The sequence below is a fragment of the Marmota monax genome, unplaced genomic scaffold (genome assembly GCF_021218885.2).
Source record: "Marmota monax isolate L192 unplaced genomic scaffold, Marmota_monax_Labrador192_F-V1.1 WCK01_AAM20220418_F8-fsc00393, whole genome shotgun sequence".
NCBI classification, from domain to species: Eukaryota; Metazoa; Chordata; class Mammalia; order Rodentia; family Sciuridae; genus Marmota; species Marmota monax.
The window spans coordinates 395316-411980 of NW_026692824.1; the positions used below are offsets into that span (position 1 = coordinate 395316).

General features: G+C 46.2%; 3 protein-coding genes across 5 annotated transcripts; 2 read left to right on the plus strand and 1 right to left on the minus strand.

Annotated features, from left to right (window-relative positions):
• Positions 1-29: 29 nt before the first annotated feature.
• Polr1h (RNA polymerase I subunit H) lies at positions 30-4381 on the plus strand. Of its 2 annotated transcripts, XM_046448512.2 has the most exons (5): positions 30-165; positions 277-436; positions 653-753; positions 1850-1959; positions 4162-4381. In XM_046448512.2, exons 2-5 carry the CDS (start codon positions 301-303, stop codon positions 4184-4186), a joined length of 372 nt encoding a protein of 123 aa, XP_046304468.1. In that variant the 5' UTR covers positions 30-165; positions 277-300; the 3' UTR covers positions 4187-4381. The 2 variants fall into 2 exon arrangements, with proteins under 2 accessions (XP_046304468.1, XP_046304470.1); XM_046448514.2 differs by lacking the exon at positions 30-165 and having other exon boundaries at positions 172-436.
• Positions 4382-7597: 3216 nt separating this feature from the next.
• Positions 7598-10900, plus strand: Ppp1r11 (protein phosphatase 1 regulatory inhibitor subunit 11). Its single transcript, XM_046448510.2, has 3 exons — positions 7598-7834; positions 8916-9024; positions 9641-10900. Exons 1-3 carry the CDS (start codon positions 7766-7768, stop codon positions 9841-9843), a joined length of 381 nt encoding a protein of 126 aa, XP_046304466.1. The 5' UTR covers positions 7598-7765; the 3' UTR covers positions 9844-10900.
• Positions 10830-16220, minus strand: Rnf39 (ring finger protein 39). 2 transcript variants are annotated; one of them, XM_046448498.2, is made up of 5 exons: positions 15588-16220; positions 14891-14935; positions 13962-13984; positions 13640-13731; positions 10830-12241 (listed from the first exon to the last, which is right to left on the minus strand). In XM_046448498.2, exons 1-5 carry the CDS (start codon positions 15948-15950, stop codon positions 11661-11663), a joined length of 1104 nt encoding a protein of 367 aa, XP_046304454.1. In that variant the 5' UTR covers positions 15951-16220; the 3' UTR covers positions 10830-11660. The 2 variants fall into 2 exon arrangements, with proteins under 2 accessions (XP_046304454.1, XP_046304455.1); XM_046448499.2 differs by lacking the exon at positions 14891-14935 and having other exon boundaries at positions 15588-16215.
• Positions 16221-16665: the final 445 nt, after the last annotated feature.

A 16665-nucleotide genomic window follows, 5' to 3' on the forward strand; every position in this document is an offset into this window, starting at 1 on the left:
CGCTGCTCCGCAGTCGGCACAAAACCGGCGCTCTAGCCTACGGAGTTAGTGAGTCCCTTTGCCGGTCCCAAGAAAGGTCCCAAGTCCCTCAGTCCTTAACAGCCGGGGGAGTCCCGGCCTATCGGCTCCTTAGTCGCCGAGGCAGGAGGCGTGTGTGAGGGAAGGGTGAGGGTTCTCCATATCTGCTTTCTGGGGCCGAAAAAGAATGATCCCTAAATTGGAAGGAGTTTCCGCTTTATTGTTGGTTTATTAATAAACTTTGCGTTCCCTTCCTAGCCCTTGACCTATTTATTGTCCATCATGGACCACGCCAGTACCTGCTCTAGCTTTCAGTCGGACTTGGATTTCTGTCCGGATTGCGGCTCGGTCCTGCCTCTGCCCGGGGCTCAGGATGCGGTCACCTGTATTCGCTGTGGCTTTTCCATCAATGTGCGGGGTGAGAAGATCCTAGGCATTTGTTCCAGCCGAGGGCCCAACTTGGAAGGGTTGGAGGCTGGGGATCTCGAGACTGGGGGGGGGGGACCCAAGAGCAGAAGTCAGGCTCTTGTACATTTAGTCCAGGAAGGAAACGGAAAGAGGCCTCCGGGACTAATTGGGAGGGTAATTCCGTCCCTCGGCCCGGTTCTACAATTAGTTTTTACTGCCTGTACAGACTTTGAAGGGAAAATCGTGAAGACCTCAGTTGTATTTAACAAACTGGGGACAGCCTTGCCTATGTCGGTGGAGGAAGGACCTGAGATCCAGGGACCTGTGGTAAGTTACTCCAAGATCAAGGACTGGCTCCATAAGAAGAGTGGGAAAGTTATGGAGGTGTGATTGCAGAGATCTGGAGTTTTTGTACTCAATTCCATGAGATTTCCCCCCCCCCCTTCTTTCCTTTTTCCTCTCTAGCTTCCACCTATGAGAGAAAATATAATCATTTTTAATTTTTTGAGTTTGACTTATTTTAACAGAATGCCCTGAAATTCCATTCATTTTCCTACAAATGACATAATTTCATCTTCTTTATGACTTGAATGAATAAAATGCCATTGAATACATACACCACATTTTCTTCATTTTTTTCCTATATTGAGCACCACCTAGGCTAGTTCCATAATTTGGTTATTGTGAGTTATGCTGCTAAAAACAGGTATGCATATATAGCTATAATATGATGTCTTTAATTCTTTAGGATAGACACTAAAGAGTGGGATAGCTGGGTCACATGGTATTTCCAATTTCTAGTCTTTTGAGGAACCTGCACATTGATTTCCATAGTGGTTGAACTAATTTACAACCCCACCAACAGTGTAAAATGTTCCTTTTCCCCAATATTCTCATCAGCCTATTGTTTGTATTCTTGATGGCTGCCATTCTAACTGGAGTGAGATGAAATCTCAGTGTAGTTTTGATTTGCATTTCCCTACAGTGTTGAACATTTTTTCATATATTTGTTGGTCATGTGTTTCTTCTTTTGGGAAGTGTCTATTTTAGTTCATTTGCCCATTTATTAATTTGTTATTTAGTTTTTTTTTTAATATTAAGTGGGCTTTTTTAGTTCTTTATGTATTTTGGGTATTAATCCTCTTTCAGAAGAATAGCTGGCAAACATTTTTCTCATGTAGGTTCACTCTTCACATTCTTGTTTCCTTTCCTATGCAGAAGTTTTTTAATTTGATGCCATCCCACTTATTATTTCTTGGTATTATTTCCTGAGCTTTAGGGAGTTTTGTACCCAATTCTAAGAGAGAGCAGGTGTGGGGGGGGAGGTTTTTAGATGAGGATATCTGAGGAATATGACAGCTTGACTTCTGTGAAAGGTAGGGAGGTATGACTAGGCCTTCCTAATCCACCAGTTTCTCTCTAGGTTGACAGGCGCTGCTCTCAGTGTGGTCATGAGGGAATGGCATACCACACCAGACAGATGCGCTCAGCTGATGAAGGACAGACTGTCTTCTACACATGTACCAACTGCAAGTAGGTATCCTTTCCTCTCCCTCTGCCCGTTCAAACTCAAGTGAGACTTGTAGTACTAAACAATTGTTTTATTTGGCTCCATCCCTAATAGGGAGATTTGTGGCCTTTTAATTTTTTTTAAATGATACTTTTACCCCTTTTTATACTAAGTGAACTGAATCTTGTAAGTTATTTAAAAGGAAATTTTAAAACACAGGCAGGTATTGCTTGGTGATCAGTATGTTATGATGGAATCTTCAAATGCAATCAAAGTAGTTTTCTTTTGGTGAGAGACATGCATGAAGTAAAGAACATGGGCCTGGTGCATTGGCATTCTCCTGTAATCCCTGCTACTCTGGAGGGCTAGAGACTAAGACAGGAATTGAAGTTCTAGGCCAGCCTTGGCAACTTAACAAGACCCTAACTCAGAATAAAAAAGGGACTGGTGATGTAGCTCTGGTAAAGAGCCTCTGGGTTCAATCCCCAGTACTTAAAAAAAAAAAGAATAAGGAAAAAAACATGGGCTTTCTAAATAGTTTTAAGAAGTCCTCTTTGTCTTTGCTGTTCTGCAGTTTCAATACAGTATATCAGATATGGCTTTCTTTTATTTATCCTGTATAGTTTGGGATTTATTAGACTTTCTGAAGCTGAGAATTTTTCATCAACCTTGGAAAATTAACAGCTGTTATCTTATTTAACATTGTTTTTCTCCCATGTTTTCAATTCTCACTTCCTGAAGGTATAATATGTTATAAAATTTTCTCTTGTATCATCCATTTTTATTATCCTTCATATTTTATCTCATTTCTTTTTATGTTGCCTTCTGGATAATTTCTTCAGGTCCTTCTAGGTCACTAATTCTATCTTCAATTTATTTCAGTTATTGTTAGTTACTATTATTGATTTCTACTTAATTATTTTTTCAAATATCCTCATTTTAAAAAATTTTCACTCCTTAATCATATTCTAAACTTCTCCTTTTATTCTTGCTTTTCTTTCATTTTTTTTGATCCTGCCTGTTAACAACCCTTGCTCCTTTTTTTCTTTTTCTTTTTGGGTTCAGGGATTGAACTCAGGAGCACTCAACCACTGAGCCACATCCCCAGCTGTATTTTGTATTTTTGAGACAAGATCTCACTGAGTTGCTTTGCTGAGGCTGACTTTGAACTCATGATCCTCCTGCCTCAGCCTCCTGAGCCACTGGGATTACAGGTGTGAGCTGCCATGCCCAGCCACTCTTTAAATGTATGTTAAGTAACATTACACTTGTTTTTTCTGAGTCTGATAACCACAGTTCTTGTGAGTCTGATGCTGCTATCTGCTATTTCTGCTGGCTCTCTCAGTGCTTTTTTGTTTTGTAATTTTGGAATACCCCAGGGGGTGGGGTGACGCTGTATTCTCAGCATTTCTTTCTTCTTTTTTTTTTTATTTCATTTTTTAAAGCTTTTATTTATTTATTTAATGTGATGCTAAGGATCGAACCCAGTGGCGCACACATGCTAGGCAAATGCTCTATCACTGAGCTATAACCCCAGCCCGCATTTGTTTCTTTTTCAAGTGCCTTGAGGCATTACCAAGTGGGGATCACTCTACTTTCATTTCTGTGGCAGTGCTAGGAATCAAACTCAAGGCCTTGCCCATGTTAGGCAAGTGCTGTACCACTGAGCTACATGTGCCCAAATCCTAGAATCACTATGATAACTTCTTGGCTTCATATTTTTAGGAGCATGCAAGTAATATCAATTTTAGCTGCTTATTCATGTAAAGGCCAGCTTATAGAAGAAATTCTTACAATATTTTCTCTCCTCTATCTGTTGAGGCTGTGAAATTCCTTTCTTATGAACAGAAGTATTTAATAGGGATGAAACCCAGGGCCTTGCATATATTAAACATACTCCCTAGCACAGGCCTAAACCCCAATCTGAAGTTTTTAATTTTTTATGAGGCCCGGTTTATTTATTTTTTCTTCTATGAAGAGTGCTAAGAAAATCTTCACATTTTTTGATTAATAATAGATATTAATTAATTAATAATTAGATATTAGTATTAATCCCAGCATTTTCAGTTGTTTTAAAGTTGGAATTGGAAGATTGTTTAAGGGAGCTAGTTCTCTACAATGCACAAATAAAAGTCCTTTCCTGATTATTTTATTGATTATATCATCTCATATAACTAGAAACTCTTCCTTTGGTTGAATATTACAAGTCCTTTCTTTCTTCATAGGTTTCAGGAAAAGGAAGATTCTTGATCTTTTTTTCTGGGCAACTCTACAGTACATCCTCTTCTTCCTTAGAAGGTGAAGGATATTGGTTCTTGTCTATCTCCTCTTCAGTGTTTTGCTCCCAGAGAATAATCAGATCTTACATGGGGACTACCATTGGTCTCCCACCTACTACTATCCCAGTTGAATTTATTAAAGTTACATTTTTCTATAAAACCTGAATATATGTGTAATTTTTAATGTGTCTTATTTCAAAAGGAACTTAAATTAGCTTATTAAGGAGAAAAATACAAGGGCAAAATAATGAAACTGCAGGAGTGAGGCTAATGCAAAAAAGCAATTATAAGCCCAGCACATGCCTGTAATCCCAGGAACTTGGAAGGCTGAAACAGAAGTATTGCAAGTTTGAGGTCAGCCTGGGTAACTTAGAAAGACCCTGTCTCAAAAAATAAAAAGGAATGGGATGTAGCTCAGTGGTAGAGTGCCCCTGGGTTCATTCTCCAGTATTGTAAAAGAGAAAAAAGCAGTTTTAAGTATTCCCTAGGTCTAAATCTGTTTGGTTCCTGATTATAAGGAAACAAAAACTGGGGGTTTGGATAATGAGAGATTCAACATAAGATTTAACCAGATCTATTTGACATATAAATTTAACAGACAACAAAAAAATTAGATACCCAGGAGTTGGGCACAGTGGTGCACATTAATCTCAGGGAGGAGGCTGAGGCAGGAGGATTGCAAGTTTGGGACCAGCCTCAACAACCTAGGCCCTAAGCAACTCAGCAAGACCCTGCCTTAGAATTAAAAATGAAAGGGCAAGGAATGTGGCCCGGTTGGAGAACTCTCCTGGGTTCAATTCCAAATTACTGTCCCCCCCCCATACAAAAGATACCAAGGGATGCATGGGCATTTCGGAAAGTTTTATTTCATTGACTCTTGAGATTAATATACATTCATTGTAAATAGACTCATATAAAATGAAACAAAAAGTCGAATTCAAAGGAATCCCACTTCCCAGAGATAATCAATATATATGTGTTTATATAGGTATGTGTGGAGATCACATTTTTAAAAATGGGCTATGTAGTATACATGCTGAATTTTTCTTTTCCCCAAAAACTTTCCAGAGAAACAAATGCACAATACAAAACATTCAAATTTTGATTCTGGGAAACAGCATCTCTGCATTCTTCGATATAAACTATGACCAAGGGACAAGAGTAACAATGATTTCTTGTAGTTCTATGGTCCTTCATATATTCACAGCTCTTAAACATCACACTCTCTTGTTTGATTGATCCTCACAAGGTGCAGATGGGCAGGGCATTCTTCCTCACTATACATTTGACTGTTCTGGCAGTGGACCCCCTGACCTCTCTGGAAATTTCACAAAAATATGTTTCTACCCTACTTTAAGCCTTTCTATGGCTAGTAACAACAGGCTGGATAAAGTTCTCTTAGCAAAGCATGCAGGGCCTTCCATGAAACCACTGCTTAACTGTCAAGCCTAATATGGCACTCCCCCTACTCCCAGTAGTATTAAACCATAATGTATAGTATAAATCAATGTACACACCTACTACTTTATAAGCTCTCTACCTAAAAACAAAATATGTCTGCCCTCCGGTTTTTCTTTTACCACTTTCTTTTGCTCCTTGAAAAACGTGCACATATTTGTATAAAATGATATAACTTTCTCTGGTTAATGTAGAGAATCAGATGTGACTGCATTACTATTACTGTCCTTGATGGAGTCTGCCTGCAAACGGGACATTCTGTCAAGGTATAGATAGGTAACAGCGGACATGCTTGAGGTGTCTGTTGTCCTTGGGAGGGCCTGCTCGCAAACGAGAGGCTCCCTCAAGGTTTAGATAAGGTAACAGCGGACATGCTTGAAAACGAGGTGTCTGCTGTCCTTGGGAGGACTTGCCTGCAAACGGGATGTTCTGCCAAGTGGGCTAGGAGGGCGCTAAGAAAAAATTTATTATCTGTTTTTAACAAGAGCAGAGCTTGACATGCTCCAGGCCGAGAGTAGATTAGCCATGAGAAGTGGGTCACTTCTGATTAGAAAGTAAAACTTCTGTGTGCTATGTTTAATTAGCTGAAAGACCTGATTCATTGATGTTGGAAGGCTGCCTTCTTTGTTCACAATACTATAAAAAGATTGCTTGTACACAATAAAGGACTTTTTTTTTCTGCTGCTGCTTTGCTTGCTCTGCTTCTTATTTCTTTCTTTCTCATGCTGACCTGCAAGTGAATTACTGCAACAGGTTAATGTACTCTTTTCCACCCCAGAGAATATGTAAGCAGTATGTAGCTAAATTCACATCATTCATCAGATTCACTAATGTTAATATTCACTAATATGTTAATGCCTCCTCAGAGTTTTATACTTCGGTTAGTTTTGAGCATGCCTGTCTTTTTCACCAGACTGGGAGTGAAAAAGCATCTACTAGGCCATCTCCAAGGCCTAGTAGAATGGAAAAATCCAGTTTGAAGGTGTATTAAGTGCCCTCTGCTCAAACACCTACAGGCAGGGCGACAACTAGAATCCTGATTGCTTTTTCCAATTTTTTAGTTGTAGATGGACACGATATTTTTCTTTTCTTTCTTTATTTTTATATGGTGCTGAGGCTTGAACCAGTGCCTCACATATGCTAGGCTAGCGCTCTACCACTAAGCTACATCCCAGCCCCTGGATTGCTTGATTTTTTTTTTTTTTTTTTTTTTGGCGGAGTGTCGAATCCAGGTACCAGGAATTGAACTCAGGGCACTCGACCACTGGGCCATATCCCCAACCCTATTTTGTGTTTTATTTAGAGACAGGGTCTCACTGAGTTGCTTAGCGCCTGGCTATTGCTCAGGCTGGCTTTGAACTCGCAATTCTCCTGTCTCAGCCTCCCCAGCCGCTGGGATTACAGGCATGCCCCACCCCGCTCAGCTCGATTGCTTCATTCTTAATCGTGGGTTTCCAACCGCTCCCAGGTTCCATTTTTCGTTAAAGAAACCGAGAGGGACCAATAATGAAACGAAAACTAGACAAGATTCACTATTGCACCTATTCCCCGGGTCTCTCACCCACTCACTCAAGTTTAGGGAGGGGGCGGGGTGGGGTCAGCCACTAGCATCTCAATTCCGTGCAACAGCCCCCAAGCGACCCGTCTCGCCGCACCTGGTCCGCTGCGTCTGACCCAACCCTACCCCTCCAGGCGCCCCTTTCTGCTTTAACCCGCGACTGCCCTCTTCCCACACCCGCAGTGACGCCCCTTCCGCTGAATTTGTTTCGCCTTCTTGCAGCGCCTGCGCGCTGTCACATTAAGGCGGAACTAAACTGGCGACGCCTGCGCTTTGACGCATTTGGTGCTGGGGAAGGGAAATGCGGGACTGCAGAATGCGTCACACCCGGAAGTGGAGAGCCGGAAGTGGGGTTGGAAGGTTATCCCCACGGGTGGGGAAACGGAGGCCCTGGAGGAGGGGGAAAAAAGGAGGCCGAGGATCCTTGCTACTAACCTGAATCGGATACCGATTCTCTTAGAACCCAGAGACACAGAAAAAGGGAAGGGTGTATCATTCCCCTTCCTCCCCTCCTCCTTTTCCTCAGCCTTAACCATGGCGGAGGCAGGGGCCGGGCTGAGTGAGACCGTCACAGAGACAACGGTTACCGTGACAACCGAGCCCGTGAGAAAGGCGGGGGGCGGTGCTCTTTAGGGGTCTGGGAGATACCGGGAGGGAGGGCACAGGGCTTTCGAAAGGTGAAGGAGCGACTGGGCATGGGAATCTGGGAGGTCTGGGATTGAATATCTGAGGTTGAGAGAATCGCAAGGGATTGGGGATATTTGGAGTGACAGAGATGGTGCGGGAAGCTGTTGCAGAGACATGCAGTAGGACGTCATAGTTGGGATATAGGTGTTGCTGCTTGGGGTAGTGGTTTGTAATAAAGCGTATAAATGATAAAAAGGAAATTGTGAATTAAGGAACAAGAAAAGTGCTGGGAGGAAATGAAAGGTCAATGTAAGAAAGTATGGTTGAAAGCCAGCTGTAGGGGTATTTAACCAGAAGCATGCTTATTAATACATAGCTATTAAGTGCATGAGTATAAAAGGAAATAGAGGAAATGAAGAAGATGAAGGTAGTATTTTCAGAAATCAGAGGGGAGGATGTGAGTGGGAAAACAAGTAGTATATTTGCAAGAACAAGTTAAGGTGCTTTCAAAGGAAGATAATTGCACTGGGTTTAATCTCCAAATTAAGGGAGTTAGTAATAATTGTTATTAAGGATGAGAGGAAATAGGTGGATAAGAGATGGGGAAGGTGGGCTTGGGAATGAGTGAGGTAAGAATGAATGAAGTTCCTCCTTCAATGGGAAAAGGAATAGGGGAATCTGGAGAAAAAAAAACAAAGATTAGTCACTGGGGACTGAAAGTAATTTTTATGTACTAATACCACCAAGGATGATATGGGCAGAAAGTCAGAGAAGCAACAAGGATGTATTTTCCTTTGAAGATTTGCTGGGATCTTCCCTAGGTTAGAAATTGTGTCTTCTTTGTATACTGATGGTTATTGAGAACAGGAAATTATATCTATTAAGGATGCCCTGAGGGCAAAGACCTGTTCTATTTTATTTTCTTCCAGTACTTGGCTCCTCTGGTGCTATATCTGTGGAACTGATTGAGCTAGGGAAGAAAAGAAAGGAGATCCTCTGGGAGGGAATAGGAAGTCAGTAGGAGACTAATATGTATGCTCATGCCTCTCAACCTTAGGAGAACCGGAGTCTAACTATCAAACTTCGGAAAAGGAAGCCAGAAAAAAAAGTGGAATGGACGAGTGACACAGTAGACAATGAACACATGGGACGCCGTTCATCAAAATGTAAGTTATTGTGGGCTCAGAGGAACCCTAGAGTTTAGATTTCTTCCTGTATATCTACCTTCTAACATCCACTGGCCCCAGATGCTCACAATTCTGTCACTTTCTTGGTGATTCTTTTGGTGGTTTTCAGGGAAAAGAGGTTAAAGTTAGAAGGAAAAAGGCAGGAAGGGGCTAGAACAGTGATATATCAAGGTCTGATGGCAAGAGGTATAAGAAGTAGGAGTAGCAGGGTTTCAGATTCTTGTCTGTCTAAAGGGGCCAGGGGCAGTGGGGTGCACCTGTTATCCTAGCAACTCAGGAGATTGAGAGGCAGGAGGGTTATAAGTTTGAGGACAATCTCTATAACTTTAAGTAAAACCCTGTTTCAAAAAAAAAAAAAAAAAAGGACTGGGGATGCAGTTCAGTGATAGAGTCTCCCTGGGTTCGGTCCCCAGTACCCCCAAAATAAAAGGGGTTAGTGCCTGAGTCCCAGGGAATGGGCCTGGGAAAACTGTATCCTAGAAGGTAGGAGGAAACAGAGGTGGAAGTAGGAATTTTCAGAGATCCAGTAGGAATGGCACTGATTGAACATCTTATTCTTCTTTCTTTTTAACTGAGCTCCTCCCTCCAAATCCAGGCTGCTGTATTTATGAGAAACCTCGGGCCTTTGGTGAGAGCTCCACGGAGAGTGAGGACGAGGACGAGGAAGGCTGTGGTCATACACACTGTGTTCGGGGCCACCGCAAAGGACGGAGTCATGCAACCCCAGGACCGACCCCTACTACCCCTCCTCAGCCTCCAGACCCCTCCCAGCCCCCTCCAGGGCCAATGCAGCACTAAATTCCTCTTTCCCCCATCATTCCTGTGTCTGTCTGGCCCTGAATGTATCCATGTGGCTACCTGGGGGCTAAATCCATGGTTTGATTTCTTCTTCAGCCCCCTCCTTCCCTTTTCTTTGCCTCATAGAGGGAAGAAGTAGAGGAGGGTGGACAGAGATCCTGGAATTCTGACTTGCTGCTATTCCGGAACCCAGTCTTCTGGGTTCTTCCAGCCCTCATTTCTCTTTCCAGTCCCATCCTTACCAGGGATCTAGGCATCTTGGTCCCAGTCTCTTTCCTTTGTTCTTACTGCCAAACTGCCTGTCCTGGGATCCAGTTATCTTGGCCCCTCGCACCCTCAATTTGAGTCCCAAACACTTAAACTGGGTTTTCAGTAGTCCCAGCTTTCACTGCCAGGGTCCCAGTCAGATTCCAGGCATCTCACCCCAGCTGTGCTTGTTAATCTTGGCTTAGAGCTTTTCCACTTATGCATTTATATAATCCCTAATCTTAGTCCTTGCCTATAGGATATGAGGTCTTATGGGACACTGCAGGGCTCCCAAATTTTCCCCTCGTTCCTACCCCTTCATGCCCTCAAACGGAGTTAGAGAAAGAGGTCTTTGTCATTCTCACTTCTAAGGGAAAGTGGAACAAGAAAGTCATGTCCTTTGTCCCCACCCTTTTCATTTGATGTAGGATTTTTGACAGAGATAATTTGATATTGGTCACTTAGAGCCAACTATCTTTTCAGCCTTTCATCCTTTAGCTTCAGAGCCATCCAACATATCCCAGGGGCCTAGGACCCTGGGAGAGGAAGGAAAAGGGAGAGAGCAAACAGATGGGGGTATGTACCCTGTATTACACTCCTACCCCTTCCTTCCTAGGCTTTGATGCATCTGCCAACCCAGATATCCAGCTCTCTCAGTCCTCCCCACCCTTCACTGGGACCTGGTTATCATTTTCCAGGTCTCTTGCCATGCACAGTTGCAGAGATCAGTCAAATCCATATCAGCACTGAGATCTCATTTATTGCCACACATGCACAAAATAAATAACCCAACATCACAAAATGTGTTAAATACAGGCCCATTTATACATGGAGTGGAATGATGTGAGACTATGTATAAGGATGCATTTGGGGATGTCTGGGTGTCTCCCAGGTTGAGAAAAAGAGGGGTAGCACCATTCATTCTTTTTTGTGAGTATGTGCAGGGGAAAATTTTACAAAGGGTTTTAATAGGCAAAATTTGTGAGCACAGAAAGCAGTCACAAAAGGAAGGTAGAATAGAACTGGCTTACACTACCCCCCCATCCTGAAAAAAAAGTGGGTGTGCTATTAAGCTTCCTAGAGGTCCCTAGGGCCTAACCAGCCTCAAGCTTCTTGTTTTAGGAAAAGGCTTTTTTCTCTCTTGAGGAGAAACCTCAAAATGGACAGGACCAGGAAGCACAAGCCTTCCAACAGTGGAGAAGGCACTGAACCCTTTGAAGTTAAGAAAGCCAGGACCTCTGTGTAGTAAATGTGGATGGCTCACCAGTACTTAACAAGCTGAACCAATTCCACAATTGAGGCCTAGAATAGTGAGAAAGGGAGAACTAACAGAAAGTACTGGAGTAGTGGGGTGGGGGATATTCCCCAAGAGAAAGGGGGCAGGAGCTATTGGATTTGGGGCCAGGATGTGAAAGCCTAGAGGCCTGGTAAGGTTTGTGGGGATGGGGATAATGAGAATTGGTGATGAGTGCTTATTAATACTATTGCATAGGCTTATGAACCCGTTTCAGCAACTAGAGGAAACAGCCTCAAAGTAGCTGGTCCAAACTCAGGGGCCAGGAGGGAGGCTCTCAGCCTTCTCCTGGCACAATGCGGAGCGGGGCCCGGGGATCACAAGTGCAAAGCAGAGGGAATACGCGCTCCCCCAGGGGTCCGTGCGCCTGGAAGGCGAACAGCAAGTCCAATGAGCGGCCGTCGTAGAAGGCCACGCGGCCCCGCTCCCAATCCAAGTCCACACGAATGCGCTTTGGCGGTGGTCCTGCGCCACCCAGCAGGGTGGGCTCCGGTGCGGTGAGGGCCCACAGGCGGCCGCCGCGGCCTTCCACTGCCCACACGGCCTCCGCTGGGCACAGCCTGATGCGGCCTTTGCGTTGCACCGATTCCCCGGCAGCGCCCACTGCATAGCAGCTCTCCCCGTCGTCCTCATCCTCTCCGGAAGAGTCTCCGTAAGAGGCAGCATCCGCGGTCTCCACTTCCCAGCAATGGCGGCCGGCCCCGAAGCCCTGTGCACCTAGTACCGCTGGGAGCTGATCGAAGCGCGCGGGGCCATCCAGGGGTACAGGGGTTCCTGGTGGGGCCAGTCGGACGCTGCGACGGTCAGTGGAGATGAGCAGGCGGCGGTGTGCGGTGCCAGGGTCCAGCGTCAAGTCGGCTGGAAAGGAGGAGGCGAGGAGAGGACTATGTGAGAGGGTTTTCTAAATCCGGCGGGGTAGCGCAGAGAATAGGCAGTGGCCGGTACACAAGAGACTGTTGAAGACCCTACAAACGAGGTCAAAAGGAGGCTGCAGGACCAAAAAGGATAAAGGCTTATGAAGAGCAGGCCTGGACAGGATAGGGACTATGCACAACTTCTGTGGAATTGGTCGTGAGGAAGGAACATGTTAGTCCAGGGAAGGAGGCACAGCTCAAAGAGCAAAGGGTTCCCTCTGATTTGTAGTGTTAGAGAAAGGAAGGGTGAGACTGACACGATTACATGGGAAGGAATGAAGACTAATATTTCAATATGCAGCATCTGGGGTGGGGCATAGGAGCTGGGTCAGCAGAATAGGGAAGGTGGATCTAAAGAGAAAGACTGATAACCTGATAGAACCCCAGAGACAAAGGGGAGGGGCAAAACGAAGAATCCAAGGTATCCTGCAAAACCAGGCCACCCACCCACAAGCATAGGTGGGGGTGGACAGGCCTATTTCTTTGGGAGGTGTGTTGCAGAGGAGAGAGAAGGAGGTGATAGCCAAAGGGATCAGGAAAACACACACACATTGTCTTGTATGTATGGGGTGCTTTGAGGGAAGATTTCTGGATTGGGGTACTAGAAGTAATTGGATTAGGTGAGATGATGGGTGACTAAAAGGATGAAATATCTTCTCTAAGCAATTGAAAGAAGGGTGGAGAGCAAGGAAAGAAGGGGAAGGAAGAGGCTCTGTAGAGAAGAATGATATGAAGTGGTAGAAGGAGAGATTCCTGGGAGGCAGCTGACTTCCTGGGTCTGTTTGAATGTATGAAAAAGGAAGAAGAAAATGACTGGAATATGAAGAATTGAGGACAGATACTCTTCTGGGTTAAATTGTACTCCCCCCCCCCAAAAAAAAAAAAAAAAGGTATGCTGAAGACCCCAATATCTTGGAATTGGCCTTATATGAAAATAGGCTTTTTACAGAGGTAATAAAGTTAAAATGAGGCAGTTAGGGTGGGCCCTAATTCAATATGATTGCTGCTTTATAAAAAGGGAAGGAATTTGGTCACAGACAGATGCATACAGGAGGAAGATAATGTGCTGACCATCTCTGAGCCAAGGAATTAGTAAGGCCATGAGAAGCTAGCACAGACATGAGGAACAGATTCTTCCTCAGTCCTTAGAAGAAACCAATACTTCTGACACCTTGATTTCAGATTTCTGCCTCTAGAATTTAGGATAAATGTCTGTTGTGTAAGCCACAAAGATTATGGTACATTGTTATAGCAGTCCTAAGAAATAACCATTTTTGAGAACTAAAAGGGTACAAAGTTAACACAGACTCTTATTCAGTTCCCTCCCTACATTCTTCCTTACCTGTCAGTCTGTGAAGCATGTTTTTGACCACTGGATAATCATCAGGGAGATCTTCCTCTGAGTTAGACAACGTGGGTGCTGGGGCATCAAATCTGGACAGATAACACAAAGAGTCAGGAAATCATTAGACACTCCTCTGCTTTCTGATGCTGATTCTGAAGTCCTTACTCCTAACCCACTCAGTTCTCAGGAGCAGAAATAGATGAGGCCAACACCCCAGAAACACTGCCTATTAGTGGGGATAAAGATATGGGCCCAGTGGTAAGGTGATGGCTATGACTGCTGATAGTAGAAAGGAAGAAAGAGTAAACGTGAAACTTACCGCCTCCACGTCTTCCTAATATCCTGGGATGGGCAAAAGAAAACATGGATGTGAGCTCTGAGTTTCATACTGTGGGGAGTCCTCTCCCTCCTCCCTGCTTCTCAGGGGAACTCTAAGTGGGTAATATTCCTCCCCACCTCTCAGAGTGATCACCTTCTTTTCCCCCTGTGCCCCCACTGTTGCCTTCCCCCTCTTTATTCCACAAAGGTTCTCAATTCCCCTTCTCCAGACTATTTCTTGTCCCAAGAGATCTTACTTTCCTCATTTGCCTTCTTAGTTCCATTCTCTCTTTCACTAGTGCTATCCTTATCACCTTCCAGAGTGTATCCCAGATAAATGTCCACCCCCACCCGCCATCACATGACCAAATACACACCCAGAGCCCTTGAGCTAAGAGTTGGTATATAAAAGCCTTACAATAACGCTGCTTCCCATCTTGCTATAAAAGCCCAGTGGCGTTTATTGGGTCCTTCGCTTTGTGTCTCCACTGTGCCAGGGAGGCAACTGGACTTGGAGGACCTGTCCCAAGAGGCCCAATAGATCTTGCAGAGAATCATGGGAGCCAGAAGAGGGCGCTGGATCCCCTCCAAATAGTGGGACATTCCCCTCCCCCTCTTCACTGCCCAGTGAGGATGGCTGGAGCAGGCTGGTGTGGTGGCAAGGGGGAAAGAGAAGAGGAAAGGCAATTTGCCTAATTATGCCAATTACACCAAGACTAATTAGGTCTAGGAAGACTTCAAAGGGCGGAAGCGAGACCCAAGACCGGCTGGGCTGCTGGGGAGAAGCCAGCCTCAGACGCCTGGGGGTCGAGCAAGGGAATGGGGTTGGTTGGTGGCCAAGGAGTACGGGGCTAGGAGGGGGTGCGGAGGCGATAAATAAAGCTGGTGCGTGGAGGGAAGCCAGAGGCCCCAACGGCTGTTCTCCCGGACCTTGCCTCCACCTGTCGTCACCCCTGCCTGGGGATCTGGGAGGAGCTGAAAACAACAATAACAACAACACACATCTAAGGTCTGAGGAAGGGGCCCAACACTAAAGGGACTGTTGATCTGCTCCCCCTCCTTTCTCCGTCCTTTTTATCAGTCTCCCCCTTTCCCTCCCATCCACTCCGCGTTTTCTCCGCCTTCTTCCACTCTCGCCTTCTTCCACTCTCGACGCTCGTTCTGATATCTTTTACCATCCTCCCGGGCCTCCTATTCGCGCTAGCCCGGGTCACTTGCCCTTCTGCAAACAGGATCTCTCCCCTCGGCCAGCTCTGCTCCTCCTGGACGCTTTGGAGTCCCCGTAATTCCCGTACTCTTTGCATGGTCTCGAGGGGTCCCGTGCTCTGTATACTACCCGCCTGTCTCTTCCTGTCCAACCTCTTCTCTCCTGCTCCTTTCACAGCATCTGTCCATCCTCCTCCTCCGAACAGTGTCAATCCCTTACCATCGTCCTTCCCGGCACCTCTCACCTTGAGGACCGGGTCAGACCCCACCTCCTTATTCTTTGCAAGTCTCTCTCCAACTTCACCCTTACCTAAACTTCCACAAGGACTCTGGGGTGCCAAGTGCCGTTCCCGCCTTTCCCAGGGAACTTATGAGCCCTCTCCCACCCCATTAATAGCTGGTGACCCTCGAAGGCACCTACCTCTCCGTGCGGGTCCAGGCAGCCCATGGTTGGGATACGGCCTCCTCGGCGCCTTCCCAAGCGGGCGCCGGGCTCGGCCAGCTTCTCCCGCAGGCCGCGGCTGATCCGTACCTCCACCGCCAGCCGCACATTAGACCTCAGGCTGCGGCGGGGACACGGCAGGCCGCAGCAGGGGCAGGCGGTGGGGGACCCCTCAGTGCCGGTGGGCGGCGGGTTCCCCCAGCAGCGGGCCAGGCACGCGCGACAGAAGCTGTGCTCACACGCCAGAAGCACTGGGTCCTCGAAGGGGCCCCCACACAGCGGACACGTCGCCAGCTGCTCCAGACGCTCCACCAGCCCCGGGCCCAGCTCAGGCGCCTCCATGGGAAGCTGGGGTCTGGGAGCCACCCCCTGCGCGACCACCGCGACCGCCTACGAGCGCGCAGATGGTGGACCACCCCTGCTGCTTGCTGACTCGATGTCCTTCTGTCTCCCGCATTAACTTTATGCCGCTTTTCTGCCTGTCTCCTGGGATTGCCTCTCACTTCAACCAGAGTCTCAGTCTTGGCGAGTCTCCCCACCACACCACGTCAGGTTTTATAGGGAGGGAGGAGGCTCCTGCGGGAGGTAAACAGCAGGCCTTGCGTAACACCTCATCAGGTTCTCCCGCTTCCCCTGGAAGGTTTTGGGGGAGGAGGTTAGGGAGGATAGGTCACCTGGCTCCTAGAGCCTACGAGGTAGTCACTAGGGGGCGCTCTGGGGGCAAGGTAGCCTTGTGTGGGGAGAGTAACCCCCTGTCCCCCACTGAAGAGCCCGAATATTCCCTCTCCCTTCCCAGGCCTATGGTGTGAGGGTGGGCAGGGTGCCCAGGCTCGCTCTTGGTATGTGTGCCCACATTGCCAGGGTGTGAGTCATTGCAGGTGGCTGGCACACCTACATCTGGGGGTTGGGGGCCGGAAGCTGGGATCCTGGTTTGTGTGGCTTTAGGAAGCCTCTGAGTATTGATGTATGACAGTCATTCCCTTATCTTCCTGCCTTGCCTATTAAGGACTTAAGAACACTCTGAAGCCCACACTCCCGCCTCTAGGAGTCTGTATAA